This window comes from Trichechus manatus, unplaced genomic scaffold, assembly GCF_000243295.1.
Source record: "Trichechus manatus latirostris isolate Lorelei unplaced genomic scaffold, TriManLat1.0 scaffold00027, whole genome shotgun sequence".
NCBI lineage: Eukaryota > Metazoa > Chordata > Mammalia > Sirenia > Trichechidae > Trichechus > Trichechus manatus.
This window is the reverse complement of record NW_004443963.1, coordinates 16,049,588-16,069,036: the sequence shown is the minus strand read 5'-3', so window position 1 is coordinate 16,069,036 and position 19,449 is coordinate 16,049,588. Positions and strand designations below refer to the sequence as shown.

At 51.6% G+C, this 19,449-nt stretch overlaps 1 protein-coding gene across 1 annotated transcript; it reads right to left on the bottom strand.

The window, feature by feature from the left end:
• Nucleotides 1-4,163: 4,163 nt before the first annotated feature.
• On the bottom strand, nt 4,164-11,360 carry NOL12 (nucleolar protein 12). Its single transcript, XM_004373840.2, has 6 exons — nt 11,142-11,360; nt 9,295-9,400; nt 9,011-9,059; nt 8,358-8,500; nt 7,081-7,175; nt 4,164-6,647 (listed from the first exon to the last, which is right to left on the bottom strand). The coding sequence occupies exons 1-6, from the start codon at nt 11,222-11,224 to the stop codon at nt 6,482-6,484; spliced, it is 642 nt and encodes a 213-aa protein (XP_004373897.1). The 5' UTR covers nt 11,225-11,360; the 3' UTR covers nt 4,164-6,481.
• Nucleotides 11,361-19,449: the final 8,089 nt, after the last annotated feature.

The window sequence follows — 19,449 nt, the reverse complement described above, 5'->3', positions numbered from 1 at the left end:
TTAGAGGGTTAATATGTTGTGGGGTTGTTAACCAATGTCATAAAACAACATGTGTACTACTGTTTCATGAGAAACTATTTGTTCTGTAAGCCATCACCTGAAGTACAATAAAATATAAAAAAAAAAAAAGAAAAGAGGAAAGGAGCCTCCTAAAAGAGCTGTAACACGGGTCAAGGGTTATAACACTGAAGGTGATGACAGGCCTGGAAGGGGCCCCGAGGTAGAGTTGGCAGTGACAGGTAGCAGGGCCAAGAGGAACCTGTCCTTAGAGGCTCAAGAGGAAGCCTGCATGGCTGAGAGGGGGCGTGCATGGCAGAGAGAAGGGCCTGCTTGCTTGCATGGCCAAGAGGAGCTGAGAGAGCTGTCCTGCACTGAAGGAGAGAGGGATGTGCTCTCCACTTTGGGGGAGCCTTCCAGACTTTGCCTGCACGCTTCTTGATCCTAATCTTAAATTGTACCCCGTTACTTCCTTAATAAACCACTTAACTGCAACAGGTTATCAAACTCAGAAGAGAAGTAGAGTGTGCTGTGAAAGGTATGGCTGGTATCAGAATTGGTAAAAAGGTTGGAGAGTGGAGTATATCTGACCTCCACCTCATAGGGATCAGCTTTGTGCTAATGGTGATTCTCATTATCCCTCCTGAAGTTAGGCAGGTTCTGACGCTACTACTACTACTATTTTACAGTAAAACCTCGAACCAAACCCGTTGCCGTACAGTCGATTCCAACTCATAGCTGTGAGTTTTACAGTAAAGGAGGGATAATAACATACATACTGTAAAAATGGCATGCGGAGATGTCTTGACCTCCTCTAACTTCACAAGGGGGAAGGAGAATCATTATCAGCATAATAGCCCGAGGCTGATTCCTCTAAGGCGGAGGTCAGACATACCTCCTCTCTCCAAGTTTTTTACTGATTCTAACACCAACTGTCCCTCCCACTGCACTCTCTACTTCTCTACTGGGTTCGATAATTTGTTGCAATGGCCACACAGAACTCATAGACTCTACCCACAGTTACAGGGTTTATTAGGGAAGTAAGAGGTTACAATTCAGGACCAGGAACAACTCAGGATACAGTTCTTCCATCAGGACAGCTCTTCTCAGCCATACCGCAGGCAGGCCTCTCCCTGGCCCTCGGCCCCTTGGCTCAGCCTCTGCCTGCTTGGGCAAGTGTTACAAAGCTCTTTAGCTCTACCAATAAGTGCCCCAGGGCACCCCACTCCACCAGCAAGCCACCTGCCTGAAGTCACTCAGCTTTCTCCCTCCATGGGCCGGATAGCCCATCCTGCAATCTCCTGCTGGTCTCCTGGTTCTGCTGCCTCTGCTGCCACCTTTTTCCTGCTGCTGCTTCTCACCGTCTCTCAGGTTACAGCTCTCTCTCTCTGTCTCCTGGGTCTAGGAAGTTCTCAGTGCAGGGATCCTGGGTCCAAAGAACATGCTCCACTCCTACCACTTCTTTCTTGGTGGTAGTCAGGTACCCCCTCTGCTCTACGATTGGTTCTTTTAAGCCTAGTGGATGGCTAGTGGATGGGAATACTGACCGATCCCCTCCTTAGGGTTCCATACACCTTATTTGCATGGCCCCACCCCCACAAGGGTGCCATGCACCTTATTTACATTATTAGCAATCCCTTTGGTGGGCCACAAGTATCTTCTTTGCATAGTCCCACCCAGTCATTGTGTGTGTTATGTTGCTAGGTGCCATCGAGTCAGTTCCAACTCATAGCGACCATATGTACAACAAAACTAAACACTGCCGGGTCCTGCGCCATCCTCAGAATAGTTGCTATGCTTGAGCCCATTATTGCAGCCACTGTGTCAATCCATCTCTTTGAGAGTCTTCCTTTTTCGCTGACCTCTGCAAGACTATGGTAGAAGAGCTCTATGAAGTAATTCACTGAACCACACATACCCATAGGAGTATTATGAAGCTTGGATAAGATAGAACCTAAGTGGAGCCAGAGCCTGTCCCAGAGACAGGGCTGGGGTGGGGTGGGAGCTCAGTTTGAGTTTGGAGCACAGGGTATGGCTCCACCCCCTACCCCTACCTCTGACCAATCGGTAAAACCTGGAGCTGCCTCAGGGTGGCACTCTGGAAAATCCAATCCATCAAATATTTATGGGCCCCTACTTGATCAGTTGTGCGTGTTGAGGAGACATCAGTGAACAAAACCTTTCATGGTGCTTACATTCTCATAAGTGGAAAGAAAAGACCCCAAACAGGAGAAATATGCTAAATATGGAGTGTGCTGGCTGGTGATAGGTGCTACGTAGAAAAATGAAGCAAAGAATTGGAAGGGGGAGTGTTAAATTTTAAATCAGGGCAGGAAAAGCTTCACTGAGATGGTGACATTTCAGCAAAAGCCTGAAGGAGCCAAGGGAGTGAGCCTGCAGATCCCCGAGGGAGGAAGAGTGTTTTGGGCAGCAGGAACAGCAAATGCAGGCACCCTGAGGCAGGAGCCCACCTAGTGTGTTTGAGAAACACAGAGACCAAGCGGCTGGAATGGAGTGAGGCTCGAGGGGAAGAGTTAAAAGTTAACGGAGCCAGGTTGGTGGGTGGTCCTGAGTGCTCTCCCTAGCTCTGGAGATGAGTTGGGGCCCCTCAACAGCATGGGAAGACGGTGGGTGGGCAGCAGACTACATCCTGGAAGGAGAGAGAATTGGAAGAGAAAGGAGGGGTTATTAAACCCGACCACCAAGGGACCTTCACGTGACTGTCTCCTCCATGAGATGTGAAGACTGTGTCTTAGCCACGAGGTTGACTTTTGATGTTGCTTAACCATTCTGAAGGAGCCCTGGTGGCACAGTGTTTAAGCACTCGGCTGCTAACCGAAAGGTCGGCGGTTCAAACCCACCAGCTGCTCCACAGGAGAAAGACCTGGCCATCTGCTCTTGTAGATTACAACCTAGGGAACCCTATGGGGGCAGTTTCACTTTGTCCTACAGGATCACGAGGAGTTGCAATCAACTGGAAGGCAATGGGTGAGGAGGGGTGTAACTTCTGGAGACTCCGTTTTCTCATCTGTCAAGGGGAGCAGCCAAAGGTGTGTTAGGGAAGAGCAAAGGTGATTGTTGGAAGAAGCCCACCCTCGTTCTTGGGGGGATGGTGGTAGTGAGGTGGTTGAGGCCAGACAAGTGGCTCTTAGTACTCACAGCCCCTCTTTTTCCTGAGAGGACCAGGTGGCCCTCCCTGCATGTGCATTAGTGTGTGATGTAGTGAAGGGCAGCTGTCATTATCCCCACGTAATGGAAGGGAAACTCAAAGCTCAAGCAAGTTGCCCAAAGCCACCCAGTTACTTGATGACAGTGTGATGCTGGAGGACTAGGGGTGTGACGGTGGCAGCCAGGGCAGTCACCACTTATCACCGTTAGTCCCAGCCTCACCCCCGTCCTGCCTCCTGAGGATTCCATGCTTATTCACCTCCACACCTTCGCTCATGCTGTGCCCCTGGCTGGGACACCCCTCTTCAGAGATCTGGGGGAAAAGGATTGCTGATAGGTGCGGTCTCACTGCTCAGTAAGTCTACCCCACAGGCAAGTCACTCACCCCACCCACAGGCCTGTTGGAGAGTCAGATGTTCTGGGCGGGAGGGAGCAGGGGCCAAGGGCTCAGTCTCTGAAGGAGGCAGCTGGCTGGCTCCGCCTACCCTACCTTGTGAAGTGGTGACCCAATGAGGATAGATCTGCCTTTTTTCTAGAGAAGCCAGAAATCTGAACTTTGATATGAAATCTCAAGATTTTTTTTTAATACTGCAACTAAGTCAAATTATTTTTAATACTGCAACTAAGTCAAATGATTTTTAAACAGTTTGAATCAAGCCAAACTCATCTTCAGGCCTTCTCTACTCTATGCGGAGTACCTCTAAAACGGTCATCAAAAGTGTTCACTCCCTAGTGCTGGCTCAGATGCCACCCCCTCCAGGAAGACCTCTCGGGCCTCCCCAGCCTTAAGGGCTCACTCTGCTGGCGTCTTCTGCAGGACTTGCAAGGCTCCTGGGGCGCCTTTCATATTGTACACCATGTGAGTGGCGCCCCCTGGAGGTCATACTCTGATCCCAGTGCCTCAGTTTCCTTGGGCTTGTTCATCCAGTCTGGCAGGGTTAATGCTTGTGTCTGGGGTGTGGTCTGGGCACTTCTACCCTCTGGATCCTTCTCCGGGGATGTTCATGTGTACAGCCAGAGGTCACTCAGTTTAAATCCCAGCTCCAGCTGAGAGGTGGTGAAGCCTTCTTCAACGCCCTTCTCCCAGCTCTGTGCCCCTTTGGACTTGGATAGATGTCTGACCTCTAACACTTTAAGCCCCTGACCTCCACGTGTCTGACTCCTCCAGGAGACATGAGGACCATGTCTTATTAGCCACGAGTGGTCGACTTTGATGTTGGTTCTCCAGGGAGTTGATTCCTCTGCTCCTGATCCTAGGATTGGCCAAATCACTGTGACTCAATCTCCCTGGTTTGCTGGAAGAACTGACAGCATACACAGGAGGGAGTGGATGAGAATTTAATACTTGTAAACATTACATATTGTGAATATAAGTTGTAAATGACCCCATATCATTGGAGATGGGTGAAGCGACCCGGGTCAGACGTGAGGTGACGGCAGCAGCTGTGAGCACCCGCTGAAGGCACGCCCAGGGAGTGCCAGCACTACGGGAAGTTCATATCTGGGGTCTCGTTTGAGTCTCAGGGCAACCCTAAGAGGCAGGTATCCTATGTCGACTTACACGTGAGAAATCAGACCCAGAGGTCAGCACTGTGAGGCGCTCGCCCATTGGACGTGGCAAGCCCAGATTCAAGGCCCGCTGTGTTCGCTAATCCCAGGGCTCGGCCCTGCTCCTGCTCACTGAGGTCTGGGTGGGCAAGGCCCACACGCGATACACTGGGCTGAGTTCCAGAACCACCCGAAGAGCCCAGCCTCAGACCTCACCCTCTGTCAGGCATGGAGGCAGCCAAGCGGGGCGAGTTGCCCCACCCTAAGCACAGGAAAGGAGGGCAGCGGGCAGCAGGAAGAACAGGTGGAGGGAGCTGAGAGGCCAGGCCAATGGGTAGGTCCTAGCCACAAGCCCTGGGCTTCGCATTCCCATGTCCGGGCGTGGCCTTCAGATGGGCACCAGCCATTACCAGATGGTAAGTTTTGAGGGTGACATGGGAGACAGCCTGTCCAGCCCCTGGCGCAGCCTAGCTGAGCCACGCTTCTGAAGCCTGCCCAGTGGTTGGGCGGGGTGCTCCTGGCAGGCCCTCCATGGAGTGCAGGAGGCCTGCCCTGCCTCCCAGGCTTCCTCTCCCTCTCCCCCAGGAGCCCTCTCACTTCCCTGGCTGGGGTGGAACCTGCACCTCGGCTCCCTCCCCCATCACATGCTCTGTCCCATCGGCCTGTCCGCCTCTCTTGTGTCTGTGAGCTTTACCCAGGGCAGAGACAACATGCTACTCCCCTTTGCAGCCCTAGTGTTTAGGGTCCAACCCAGCTCCCCTACCTAGGGCACAACCCGAAGTTCCTGCGGTTCCCACTCCACGATCACAAAGGAGCCAGCAAGTGGCAAGGGGGGATCTGACAGTGCTCCGGGACAAACAGAAGCTCTGGCTGCCCTCACTGGCACTGAGTCTCCACCTGTGCAGGTGGGCCTGGATTCTGCCCACGGCCCTGCTCAGTCAGGGGAACAGCGGGGTGTGTAAGTGAGGCAGGGCAGAGTGAGGTGGGATCTCACAAGCTGGGACAAGGAAGGGATCAGGCTGATTTTCATCAGCTCTGGAGCCACACATGAAGATCTAAAAGGCATGTAGAGCAATGAAGGCCTTTGCCAGAACTCTAGCTGGCTCCTGACAGGTCTGCCCTGAAAGCTACACTTTTACACGAGCCAAAATGCATTTTCTTTAGAAAAGACAGATGAACCACCCCTTATTTGTTGGGCTCCACCTGGGAGCTTCTGGAAGCCTAGGGAAACTGCGATTTGGGGCTGGGGAGGGCTCCAGAACTCACCTGCTTCTGCCCCTTCAATTCAGCTGAGGAAACTGACAAGACCAAGGAGAAGGGACAGGCCCAGAGTCTCAGCCAGCTGAGGGCACTGCTCACTGCCACCCACCCTGCCCCAGTGCCTGCTTCTTGGACGAGCAGGTAGGCTCCGGCTTCTACCAATGGTTACACTTATACCACAGGGAAAACTGCTGGAGAATGAGGAAGGACCCACTACCCCCTAACCATTTCTACCACCCCAGCAGCCTGCCCCTGGCTCAGAAGCAAGGCCAGGGGTGAAAAAACCACAAGTGCATATAGCTTCACAACCTGATGAGTGCTGGGGGAGGAGGAGACACCTGGGAGAGCCCCAAGCTTGGCTTTGAAGGTGGTCCTCAGGCAGGAGCAGCCCCCACTGGAGGGGTCCTGGCATCCCACCCTTGGGCCGTTGAGTCACCATCTGGGAGAGCCAAGGTGAGACAAGACAGGTCCCGGCAGCAGAAGCCTGGGCATGGCTGGGTTCTCGGGCTTAGTCCCTGCCGTGTCGGGCTCTACCTGTCAGCCGGCGGCGCTGGCTCTTGCTGGTGCGAGTGGCACTTGGGGGCTTCTTGGCCGAGTCCTGAGCCCGTCGGGGGTGTTTCCTCTTGACTTTTTTGCGGCTGTGTGCGTGCAGCGATGCTGTGAGGGAGGAGATCCTGTGGGAGGGTGGAAGGCCGGTGAGGCCAGGGCCTCAGTTCACCCTGGGGAGCAGGGCGGTGGAGGGAGGCTAGGTTGGGGGTGACTGACAGCCAGGGAGGGGAAGTCATGACAGGGCTCGGATGCTGCGGCGCCAAAATCACCCCAAGTCGGCCTGACCTGCTCTGACCCCAGTGGGCCTGCCAGCTCCTCAACTCAACAACAGAAAGGCCCTTAACCCAGGTGCCAAGGGCACCCAGGGGCGGACATCCTCAGAGGAGAAAGGACAGTGAGGAGAGGCTGAGGACCACTCGAGGCAGACCACAGGGCTACTCTGGCTCCCACACCTGCCCCATGCCACCCTCCATGGGCCAGTGGGAGATGGCTCCACAGGCCCAGTCACCAATGCCAGCCATGAGGAGGGGACCACAGGAGAGGGCAGGCAGGGCTCACCGCTGGGACAGCAGGGGGTCCTTGGACTTCCTGGGTAAGGCTTTGGTTGGCTTCTCCACGGGTGACACCTCCTCCTCCTCGGCCCCAGCCCCTTGCTAAAGAATCACAGGAGAAAGGACTGTTCCAGAGTGGACGATCGGAGGCCTGGGCGGGCACCCCAAACAATCACACCTCTGGCACTAGGAATGTGACTTGTCACCTCACAGGCCTGGGGCAGGGCTCCGAAATGGTCTCAGGAAGAAAAACACCGCGTACACCCCAAAGCAGGGATGACACAGGGGAGCGCTGTGTTTCAAAATCCTCCACTGCCACAGCTCGTAGTTGGCACCCAAACATGCACGAGAGAACTGGTACAATGGGACAAGGTTCCTCTTTGCATCAGACCTCACGGAAGAACGAGCGCAACACAGGTGATGAGTGTGAAACCACTCAGGATGTGACAAAGCAGTGGCTTCGGGACTTTGGAAACTGTAACCCACTAGGAGAAATGTGCTTGACCTTACAACTGTGTGTATTGTTGTTGCTATGTGCTGGCGAGTGGATTCTGACTCACACTGACCCTATACGACAAAGTACAACTGCCCCATAGGGTTTCCTAGGCTATAATCTTTATGGGAGTAGATTATCAGGTCTGTTCTCCCATGGGGCCACTGGTGGGTTCGAACCACTGACCTCCTGGTTAGCAGCCAAGTGCTTAACCACTGTGCAACCAGGGCTCCTTAACTGTGTATATACGCGTATATAAATTCCCACACAAACCAAACCAACATGACTTTAACTAAAACAAATGTTTCATGAAACAATACCTGTGGTGCTTTCTGACATTTCCAACTACATTCTCTTCTACTTCACGTTTTTTAAAGTGCTGATTGCTACCTGCTGATGAATCACAGCCCACAGGTTGAAACTCACTATTAGCGCCACGTTATCGCTGATTATCATGCGAGGGAAAGCATGACAAGCGAAGCTACCTTTTGTTGAGTCTTACTACAGGCTGGGCACTGTGCTAAGTGCTTTACGTGGATTAAGTGCTTTTATCCTCACAGCAGCCCCATGAGGCAGGTGCTACGATCAACAACCCCCACTGTACTGACGCTTGTCCAGCCCCCCGCAGCCACTCGTGGTAGAGCCAGCCTCGGAAGCCACCTGGATTTTGCCCAGGCCCTGAAGAGGGCCCAGCAGGGGTTAGCCTCTTGTGCTGGAATCCCCAAGCCATGGACCAGCACTCAGTAGACCCCCAACAGGCCAGCATCCCCTCTGCTGGGACTGGGACCCACCTCAGGCGGAGGCAGCCCGAGCAGCCGGGCTCCCGAGAGGTCCAGGTCGCTGACGGTGGTCACGGTGACCGTGTGGTTGGGATGGTCGTACTGCACTGACTCTGTTTTTGCCGTTACCAGCTGGTCCAGCTCATCTGCCTCATCTGTGTTGGGTGAGCACAGACCTGGGCATCAGCCCCAGGGCACAAGCAGCGATGCTCCAGCCCCCCTCCCTGCCGTGGAGTATGAGGGCCCCGCCGCTCTAGGGGAGGGCATCAGTGAAGAAACAGGTCCCAGAGCCTGGCCTGTGGCTGAACATAAAAGAGCCGCTCCTCCCTTCATGCTCCAGGGGGACTTCAGACCACTGGGGACCTCATACCGCCAGGTCCCCGCCTTGGACAGACCCTGTGTAACACTGGAGCTCTCACTCCCAGCCCCCGCAGGCCCCAGAAACTGAGCCTTCTGCTCACAATCAGTTTACTTAGAGATTTCGGTCTCCTCCTGGTCTCTGATCCTCTCATACTTCAGAGGTGCCTGAGAATCTCCTAGGACCCCAGGTCACGACTAAGACCCCCAGAGCTGGGGCAGTCGGCCTCTGCGCAGCCCCCTCACCACAAAGGATGGATAAACTCATGCCTGCTGGCTCTTCGTGTTGGGTCAAGGATGGGACTTACCCAGAGCTTCCTCTCTCTCTGCCAGCATCTTTAAGTACTCCTGGTGGCGCTGAAACCAAAGGGAAGGGAACACAGTGAGTATGGCCTCTCAGCCCAACCCCAGGCAGGGGCATTGCTCACCTCCGGGGGAGTGTGACCACGGCTCAGACGGCAAGACCAGGAGGAGATCCCATCCTAAGCCCCAGCTGTCTCTCCACCTGGACAAACTGCTCCCCAATCCTGCCAACACCCCCCTTGCCCCTCAGCTGCACAAAGAGACTGCCTCCTGCCCTCTCCCTCTGCACCTCCTCCCGGAGCTTCTTCTGCTCTTCCTTCAGCCGCTGTTTGAGCTCCTCAATGGCTGCCTTCTTCCGCTCCACCTTCCGCTTGTGGAAGCCTGTCAGGTACTCCCTGTGGGAAGGAGGCAGGGCCAGTCAGCAGGGGCTGCAAGGAAAGACGAGCTCACTCCAGGAAAGGAAAAGTAGTTAACACTGTGCTCACTACGTGCCAGGCACCATTCCAAAAATTTACAAGTATTAACTCATGTAATCCTCACAAGACACTGTGTAGTAGCTATCGTTAGGTGCTGTGAGTCGATTCGGACTCATAGCGATCCTACAGGACAGAGTAGAACCGGTCCCATAGGGTTTCCAAGGCTGTAATCTTTACAGGAGCACATCGCCAGGTCTTTTCTCCTGTGGAACCACTAGTGGGTTCGAACCATCGACCTTTTGGTGAGTTGCTGAGTGCTACTCCCCATTTTACAGATGGGGACACTGAGGCACAGAGAGGCTAGGTTACTTGTCCAAGATCACAGACAGTGTAAGGTCAGGAGAAAGACGGAGATGCTACCTCTTTCCACTCAATACCCTCCAGGGCTCTCAGCATCAAGCAACTGGGCCAGGTGGTGGGCATAAGGTATGGGGACACACAAAATAGGTAGAGGGCATTTCCACAGCTCCATTACCCAGTGAATTAAATTACTAGCAGGGCCTTCAAGGCCACTCTCTCCCAGACCTCCACAAACCCTCCACTGGCTCAACACCTCATTTGCCCAGGTCACCCGCAACCTTGTCCCACCTGTAGGGCCTGTTGATGCCCTGGGGGCTTCCTGACGATGTCTCAGCATCTCCCTCCCCCTATCTGATATCTTAAGGAGCCCTTGTGGCGCTGTGGTTAAGCGCTTGGCTGCTCGAACCTACTAGCCGCACGACAAGAAAAAGATGTGGCAGCCTGCTTCTGTAAAGGTTACAGCCTTCGAAACCTTATGGAGCAGTTCTACTCCTATAGAGTCGCTGTGACTCAGAATCAACTCCATTGCAATGAGTTTTTTTGTTTTTGTTTTTAACTTATATCTGAAGTCGCTGGGTAGTGCAAATGGTTAATGTGCTTGGCTGCTAACTGAAAGCTTAGAGGCTCAAGTCCACACAGAGGCGCCTCGGATGAACAGCTTGGAGATCTACTTCCAAAAAAATTAGCCACTGAAAACCCTATGGAGCACAGTTTACTCTGACATCCACTGTGTCGCCATGAGTTGGAAGGCACTGGACTGCAACTGGGGTTATGTGACATGTGGCCCCCTTCATCCCCCTAGCGTCAGTTCCCAGCAGTTCCTGCGCCCAGCACTGGGGCTTTTTGCTGATCTACTACCATGTGCCGAGGCGGCACCGAGTCCCCCCATTTAATGGACCGGACACTAAAGCTCAGAAGTTCTGCTCCGTGGCCCGAGGCCCGGCACACTGCAAAAGCACAATAAACGTTTGATGAATGAATGAATGAACGTAAGCCACTCTCGTTTCATTCTTCATTCATCAACAACGGCTAAAAGCCTACAACGCGCTAGGACCCTGGGCTGGGCTATGGAGGTCGAAGCCAACCCCGAGTAGCCAGCTCGCCGGGCAAACAGTAGGCGCTGAGCGCGTGGGGGGACGCCAAGAAGAGTGGAGCCAGGGCGGGGACTAGCGATTCCATTCCACAGGGCTGGGGTACGAAAGCGGACGCTTCCATTCCGCGGGATGGAAGTCGAAGAGGAGTTCCAAGCGTGCTCAGGGGCGGGGCCGGAAAGGCCCTCCGCGTGGGCGTGAGCGGCCCGGACCTGGCCTTAGTCTTGCCGGTCGGCCTGACAGGAATTTCGACCGGCCTTTCCACTCACCGCCTCTTATCCTCGTCGAAGCTGAGAACGAGCCGAGGCCGCCGATCATCGCCATCTCGCTTCTTCTTCTTGTTGCGGCCCATAGCGGGAAGGCCTCCGGCGGCACAGCTCCCGCTGGCGAAAACTACTTCCGGGTGCAGCGCTTTAGCCTCCTCGTCGCGCCTCTCGGCGATGCTCCACAGTTCCGCCGCCAGGCCCCACCCTTTAAAGGGACCGCCCAGCCTGACCCCTTTCTGTGTGTAACGTGCCGATCTCTACCCACTCCGGGAGGCTCTATCCCACCTCTTCCCCGGACTAGTTTCCGTGAGAGCAAGGCCCCTTGGCCCCAGCACCTACGAGGTGCTTGACTTTAAGTAGGGGCTCAATATGGAGTTATTAGTGAATGGCCAAAGAAAGCTGATTCTACTTTCGATTGTGATGTAAACTCACTGGTGGTTTGCAAGAGCGTTTCTCTGAAGGCAAACTGCCAGGCTTCGAATCCTGGTACTCCACTTACAGCTGTGTAGTCCTGAACCAATTACCTTCGCTATGCCTCAGTTGTCCCCTTTGTAAAATGGGATAATTATAGTGACTTTGTAGGGTTGTCGTAAGGCAATGGTTCTCAAACTTTGGCGAGCATCAGAATCCCCTGGAACGCTTGTTAAAGAACAGATTGCTGGACTCCACCCCCAAACTTTCAGATTCTGCAGGTCTGGGGTGAGCCTGAGATTTTGCATTTCTAGCAAGTTCTCAGGAGATGCTAATGTGCTGGTCCACGGACCAAACTTTGAGAACCATGATTGTGAGAAATAAGTGATTTATGTAAAGTGTGTAGAACATGGTACATACTATGCAAGCGATTTCTCTCTGTGCCTCAGTTTCCCCAAGTATGGAATACCCATTGCCATTGACTCAATTCCAACTCATAGTGACTCTGTAGGACAGAGCAGAACTGCCCCATAGGGTTTCCGTGGAGTGGCTGTTGGTTTCGAACTGCCAGATCTTTTGGTTAGCGGCCAAACGCTCTAAACACTGCGCCACCGGGGCTCTTAGTATGAAATGGGGGTGAAATAACACATCCTCTACGTGGATGTGAAGGCATTCAGTAAAAGAGCACCCGAAGGGGATTTTTAGTAACGGGCTGTGTGCCTAGATCCCCCCCCCCTTTTTTTTCTCCTCTCAGGTCCTGTACTGGGTGCTGCAGACACAGCTGCTGCCCTTCCCCTCAAGGTCTCACAGGTCATCAATCACTGCAGACCTGGGGATGATGCCTCTGACAGTGGGAAGCACAGGGGGCTGCAGGAGCCCAGGGCTGACTCCTCCAGTGTAGGGAATCGGGGACAGCTTCCCGGAGGAGGTGACCCCAGAACTGGCCAATGTGTGGGTGTCATGGATTGAATTATGTCCCCCCAAAAAATGTGTTTATCAATTTGGCTGGGCCATGATTCCCAGTATTGTGTGGTTGTCCTCCATTTTGTAATTGTAATTTTACGTTAAAGAGAATTAGGATGGGATTGTATAACACCCTTGCTAAGGTCACATCCCTGATCCAATGTAAAGAGAGTTTCCCTGGGGTATGCCTGCACCACCTTTTATCTTACAAGAGTTGAAAGGGAAGCAAGCAGAGAGTTGGGGACCTCATGCCACCAAGAACGCAGTGCCAGGAGCAGAGCACGTCCTTTGGACCCGAGGTTCCTGCACTGAGATGCTCCCAGACCAAGGGAAGACTGACATCACAAGGACCTTCCTCTAGAGCTGACAGAGAGAGAAAGCCGTCTCCTGGAGCTGATGCCCTGAATTTGGACTTGTAGCCTACTCGACTGTGAGAAAATAAACTTCTCTTTGTTAAAGCCATCCACTTGTGGTATTTCTGTTAGAGCAGCACTGACTGACTAAGACAGTGGGGTTACCAGAGGAATATGGCAGGTTGTACCAGACTCTTAGGACCCGATCCTCTGCTTTGACAAGTGGGGAGACTGAAACCCAGAGAGCAAGGAAGCACACATTTATTGAGTGCCTACTGTGTGCCAGACACTCAGAGAAAGGAATTATTATCTCAGAGAGGGGAAGGGACTTGTCCAGGGTCAGACGGCTACTCCGTGGCAAAGCTGGGACTTGAAGCTGGATCTCTGGCCTCCCAGCTCAGCTCCCCGGCCCGATGGCCTGAGAGATCACTCCTCCAGTAGCTCACACAACCCTATGGAGGGCAAGACACAGGCCCTGAACATGAAGTTTGAAACGAGCCAGGCCACAGTAGGTGCAGCGCTTGGTGAATGTTGATTTCATTCCAGAGAGTCCTCTGCATGGAGATTCCATGCTGGGTGCTGAGAGGAAGTTGTCCTCAAAACTTTGTGGGTCCTGCCTTCCACCCCCCATGGCCCAGGGCACAGGAGGGAGCTGTTGTAATGGTGGGGCTGCAGTCATGCAGGACAGCTGCCCCTCTGCTCAACCTCCTCTGCCCCCTAGTGGCTGTGCCCTAATGCTGTCCTTGATCGCCTCCCTCTGGGTAAAGGCATCACTGTGGCTGCAGTGCTGCCCCCGTGAAGAAGCCTGAAGAGCTACCTCCTGGCAGCTGGGCTACCTCCTCCGAGTTAGCTGTCCACCGAACCTCTGAGGGGCTGCAGAGGGTCCTGGGCACCATGTGTCAGTCCCACCGCCTGCACTGCTTACCTTACCCCCTAGATTGGCAACAGATTGAAAATGAAGGGTCTGCTGCCCAGCTTGATAAATCATAAACCTGCTTCTCTTACCCACTCTCTTCCTGGGCCTCTTCTTCATGGTTCATTCATTTTAACTTCCTCTGTACTGAAGAATGTTCTTGGGGCCTCACGTGGATGATCTCAGTTAATCCTCACAGCCTCCCTAGGGTTTGGTGCTACTATCATCCCCATCTTACAGATGAGGAAAAGGAGGCTCAGAGAGGGGAAGTGACTTGACTAAAGTCCCCCAGTTAGTAAGGGATGGTACCAGAGTCCTGTACATAGCATGGCTCTGCCCTCAGGCCTTCCACTCTGGCCCGGAGACAGGAACACGTCAGAAGACAGCTGCTTGGACACAGCCTAGTATGGGAAGCTCTGTGCAGTTAGCCCACTCAGCCCAACCCCGCCTGAGCTGCCCGCCCACACACAGCTCAGGGATGCGAAGCTCGCAGACTAGGGTCTTGGGTTGCCTCGTCTGCGAAAACGCCCTGTGCAGAAGGAAGTCATCCACCCCAGGCAGGGGCTGTTGTTAGGGAGTTTCAGGTCCGCTTACAACAAGAAAGGAGACGAGGAACTGGCAACCCCACCCCAAGGCAGGGACGGCCCAGAGATCCCAACAGCTTGATAACCCTTCACTGCAGCTTATGGTCTGAACCACCCACCACCCTTTTTGGGTTGCTTTCACCTTGACATTATTTTTAAGTTCGTTGAGAGAGTGTGTTCTCTTAATAGAAATGATGATAAAGGTAATGAATGTTATGGATTGAATTGTGTCCCCCCAAAATATGTGTTATAAACTGTAAAAATGGCATGGCAGGAGTGTCTGACCTCCTCGTCTAACTTCACAAGGGGGAAGGAGAGTCAAGATCAACAGCCCAAGCCTGATTCCTGTGAGATGTAAGTCAGACACGCCTCCTCTCTCCAAACGTTTTTTACCAATTCTGTTGGGGGTCATCCCTCCCACGCACTCTACTTCTCTGCTGGGTTTGATAATTTGTTGCAATGGCCACACAGAGCTCACAGACCATACTCACGATTATGGGGTTTATTAGGGAAGTAACAGATTACAATTCTGGATTAGAAACGACTCAGGATACAGTTCTTTGATCAGGACACCCTCTTCTCAGCCATGCCACAGGCAGGTCTCTGGCCCTCGGCCTCTCAGTCCCTTGGTCTGGCCTCTGCCCTGCTCCCTTGGCCTCTCAGTCCCTCAGTCCGGCCTCTGTCCTGCTCGGGCTCTTTTAGCTGTGCTAATAAGTGCCCAGAGGCACCCTACTCTGCCAGCAAGCCTCGGCCCAGAGGCACTCAGCTTTTTTGCTCTGTGGGCTGGGAAGCCCACTGTGCCATCTCCCGCCAGTCTCCTGCTGGTCTTCTGCTTCTGCTACCTCTGTTGCTGCCGTTTCTCTGTCGTTGCTTCTCACAGTCTTCATTAATACAGCCCTTTCTTTCTCTCTTTCTGTCTCCTGGTTCCTGGTTCTAGAAGCTTCTTATCACAAGGATCCTGGGTCCAAAGGACACTCTCCACTCCCGGCTCTTTATTCTTGGTGGTGGTGAGATCCTCTCTTCCTGCCTCTGGGATGGCTCATTTTAAGCCTAGCAGGATGGCAAAACTGACCAATCCCCTTGTTAGAGTTCCATACACCCTATTTGCATGGTCCCACCCCCACAAGGGTGCCATGCATCTTATTTACGTTATTAGCAAACTATCCAATCCCCGCGGTGGGCCGCAAGTGCATCACCTGCATAGTTCCACCCAGTCGTTTGGTGGGAATTACCAAGACTATAGTTAGAAGGACCATATTAAGTAATTCACTAAACCACATAAATCCTAACACTTATACTTGTGGTTGGAGCCCTGGGGGCACAGTGGTTAAGTGCTTGGCTGCTAACTGAAAGGTCAGTGGTTCAAACTCACCAGCCACTCCATGGGAGAAAGATGCGGCAGTCTGCTTCTGTAAAGATTTCAGCCTTGGAAACCCTGTAGGGGTTGATTCAATGGCAACAGGTTTTGTTTTGGATTTATACCTGTGGTTACAATCTCATTTGGGAATGGGTTTTCTTCGTTACGTTAATGAGGCAGTATTAGCGTAGGGTGTGTCTTAAATCAATCTTTTTTGAGATATAAAAGCAGATCAAGCAAGCAGCAAAAGAACAGAGATGGGGGAAGATACATGCCATGAGAGATCGCCAAGGAACCAGAAAACAGAGGCTGAAAAGAGACAAGAACCTTCCCCCAGAGTCTCCCTCTGGAGCCAGTGCCCTGAATTCAGACTTCTAGCCTCCTAAACCGTGAGGGAATACATTTCTGTTTGTTAAAGCCATCCACTTGCGGTATTTCTGTTATAGCAGCACTAGATAACTAAGACAATGAGTATAAAGAATAACAATAGCAGCTACCATTTATTTGGCTTTTTACAGAATTGTCTCTTTTTGTGGTATGATTCCCGTTTTACTGAGGGGGAAACTGAGGGTCAGAGAGATGTGGTCACTTGCTCAAAGTAACACAAGCAAAAAGAGCAGGTGGTGAGGGTGGAGCCCAAGCGATCTAAGGCCAGAGCTCTACTTAATCTCTTTAAGCCCAGGTTCACAGACAAGATCTTGGGACACACCAAGTCTTAAAAGGGGTGACAAGAATCAACATTTACAGAGCCCCTACTATGTGCCTGGCACCACACATGTCTGCACATGGCTCAGTGAATCCTCACAACAACACCACGGGATAGGTACTTGTATTAATCCAACTTGACAGATGAGGAAACAGGTTTAGAGAGGCTGAGTAACTGGTCCAAGGGCACACAGCAATGGAGCTGGGGTTTGACTCCAAACTCCAGTCTCCTTCCTCCACACCCAATGACCTCTCTCCTCATCTAGTCCCAGGGCTCTCCTCTGCTTCTCGTAGTCCCAGTCCTGGTGCATAGCGGGTGCTCAGCCATTGTAGGCAAAGTCAGTGTGGGTGAACTGTGGAGACCAGAGAAAGGAAGCCGAGGCGGCATGTCTGCAAATGTCCAGCAGAGGGCGCCCCTGCACAGTCAGATCCCAAAGCTGCTTCTCTCTGGGTGGTGACTTGGGATTCCCAGGAAAGCCTGGAGATTGGGTGCGGCTAGTGAGAGCCCACCCGCCCAACGTGTCTGTCAGTTTGTCATACTGGAAAGGCTTGCGTGTTGCTGTGATGCTGGAAGCTATGCCACCGGTATTCAGATAACCAGCAGGGTCACCCATGGCGGACAGGTTTCAGGTGAGCTTCCAGACTAAGACAGACTGGGAAGAAGGACCCAGCAGTCTACTTCTGAAAAGAATTAGCCAGTGAAAACTTTGTGAATAGCAGCGGAAGATTGTCTGATACAGTGCCAGAAGATGAGCCCCCCAGGTTGGAAGGCAAAAGACAACTGGGAAAGAGCTGCCTCCTCAAAGTAGAGTCGACCCTAATGACATTGATGGAGTCAAGCTTTCAGGACCTTCATTTACGGATGTGGCACAACTCAAAATGAGAAGAAACAGCTGCAAACATCCATTAATAATCGGAAAGTGGAATGTATGAAGTACGAATCTAGGAAAATTGGAAATCGTCAAAAATGAAATGGAACACATAAACAACAGTATCCTAGGCATTAGTGAGCTGAAACGGACTGGTATTGGCCATTTTGAATTAGACAATCACATGGTCTTACTATGCCGGGAATAACAACTTGAAGAGGAACGGCGTTGCATTCATCCTCAAAAAGAACATTCCAAGATCTATCCTGAAGTACAACACTGTCAGTGATGGGATAATATCCATTCGCCTACAAAGAAGACCAGTTAATACAACTATTGTTCAAATTTATGCACCAACCACTAAGGCTAACGATGAAGAAACTGATTTTTACCAGCTTCTGCAGTCTGAAAGTAATCGAACATGCAATCAGGATGCATTGATAATTACTGGTGATTAGAATGCGCAAGTTGGAAACAAAGAAGAAGGATCGACAGCTGGAAAATATGGCCTTGGTGATAGAAACGATGCCAGAGATTGCATGATAGAATTTTGCAAGCCAACAACTTCTTCATTGCAAATACCTTTTTTCACCAACATAAACGGCGACCATACACATGGACCTCGCCAGATGGAATACACAGGAATCAAATTGACTACATCTGTGGAAAGAGACGATGGAAAAGCTCAATATCGTCAGTCAGAACAAGGCCAGGGGCCAACTGCAGGACAGACCATCAATTGCTCATATGCAAGTTCAAGTTGAAGCTGAAGAAAATTAGAACAAGTTGATGAGAGCCAAAGTACGACCTTGAGTATATCCCACCTAAATTTAGAGACCATCTCAAGAATGCATTTGACACGTTGAACACTAACGACCAAAAAACCAGACGAGTTGTGGAATGACATCAAGGTCATCATCCATGAAGAAAGCAAGAGGTCATTAAAAAGACAGGAAAGAAAGAAAAGACCAAAATGGATGTCAGAAGAGACTCTGAAACTTGCTCTTGAACGTCTAGTAGCTAAAGGAAAAGGAAGAAGTGAAGTAAAACAACTGAACAGATGATTTCAAAGGGCGGCTGGAGAAGACAAAGTAAAGTATTATAATGATATGTGCAAAGAGCTGGAGATAGAAAACCAAAGGGGAAGAACGCACTCGGCATTTCTCAAGCTGAAAGAACTGAAGAAAAAATTCAAGCCTTAACTTGCAATAGTGAAGGATTCCATGGGGAAAACAGTAAACGACACAGGAAGCATCAAAAGAAGGAATACATGGAGTCATTATACCAAAAAGAATTGGTTGACGCTCAACCATTTCAAGAGGCAGCATATGATCAGGAACCGATGGTACTGAAGGAAGAAATCCAAGCTGCACTGAATGTATTGGCGAAAAACAAGCCTCCAGGAATTGGCGGAGTATCAGTTGAGATGTTTCAACAAATGGATGCAGCACTGGAAGTGCTCACTCTTCTATGCCAAGAAATTTGGAAGACAGCTACCTGGCCAGCCGACTGGAAGAGATCCATATTTATGCCTCTTCCCAAGAAAGGTGATCCAACAGAATGTGGAAATTATCAAACAATATCATTAATATCAGACACAAGGAAAATTTTGCTGAAGATCACTCAAAAACTGCTGCAGCAGTATATCGACAGGGAATTGCCAGAAATTCAAGCCAGATTCAGAAGAGGACGTGGAACCAGGGATATCATTGCTGATGTCAGACGGATCCTGGCTGAAAGCAGAGAATGCCAGAAAGATGTTTACCTGTGCTTAATTGACTATGCAATGGCATTCGACTGTGTCGATCATAACAAATTGTGGATAACATTGAGAAGAATGGGAATTCCAGAACACTTAATTGTGCTCATGAGGAACCTGTACATGGATCAAGAGGCAGTCTTTGGACAGAACAAGGGGATACTGTGTGGTTTAAAGTTAGGAAAGGTGTGCATCAGGTTTGCATCCTTTTGCCATACCTATTCAATCTGTATGCTGAGCAAACAACCCGAGAAGCTGGACTATATGAAGAAGAACAGGGCGTCAGGATTAGAGGAAGACTCATTAACAACCTGTGTTATGCAGCTGATACAACCTTGCTTGCTGAAAGTGAAGAGGACTTGAAGCACTTACTGATGAAGATCAAAGACCACAGCCT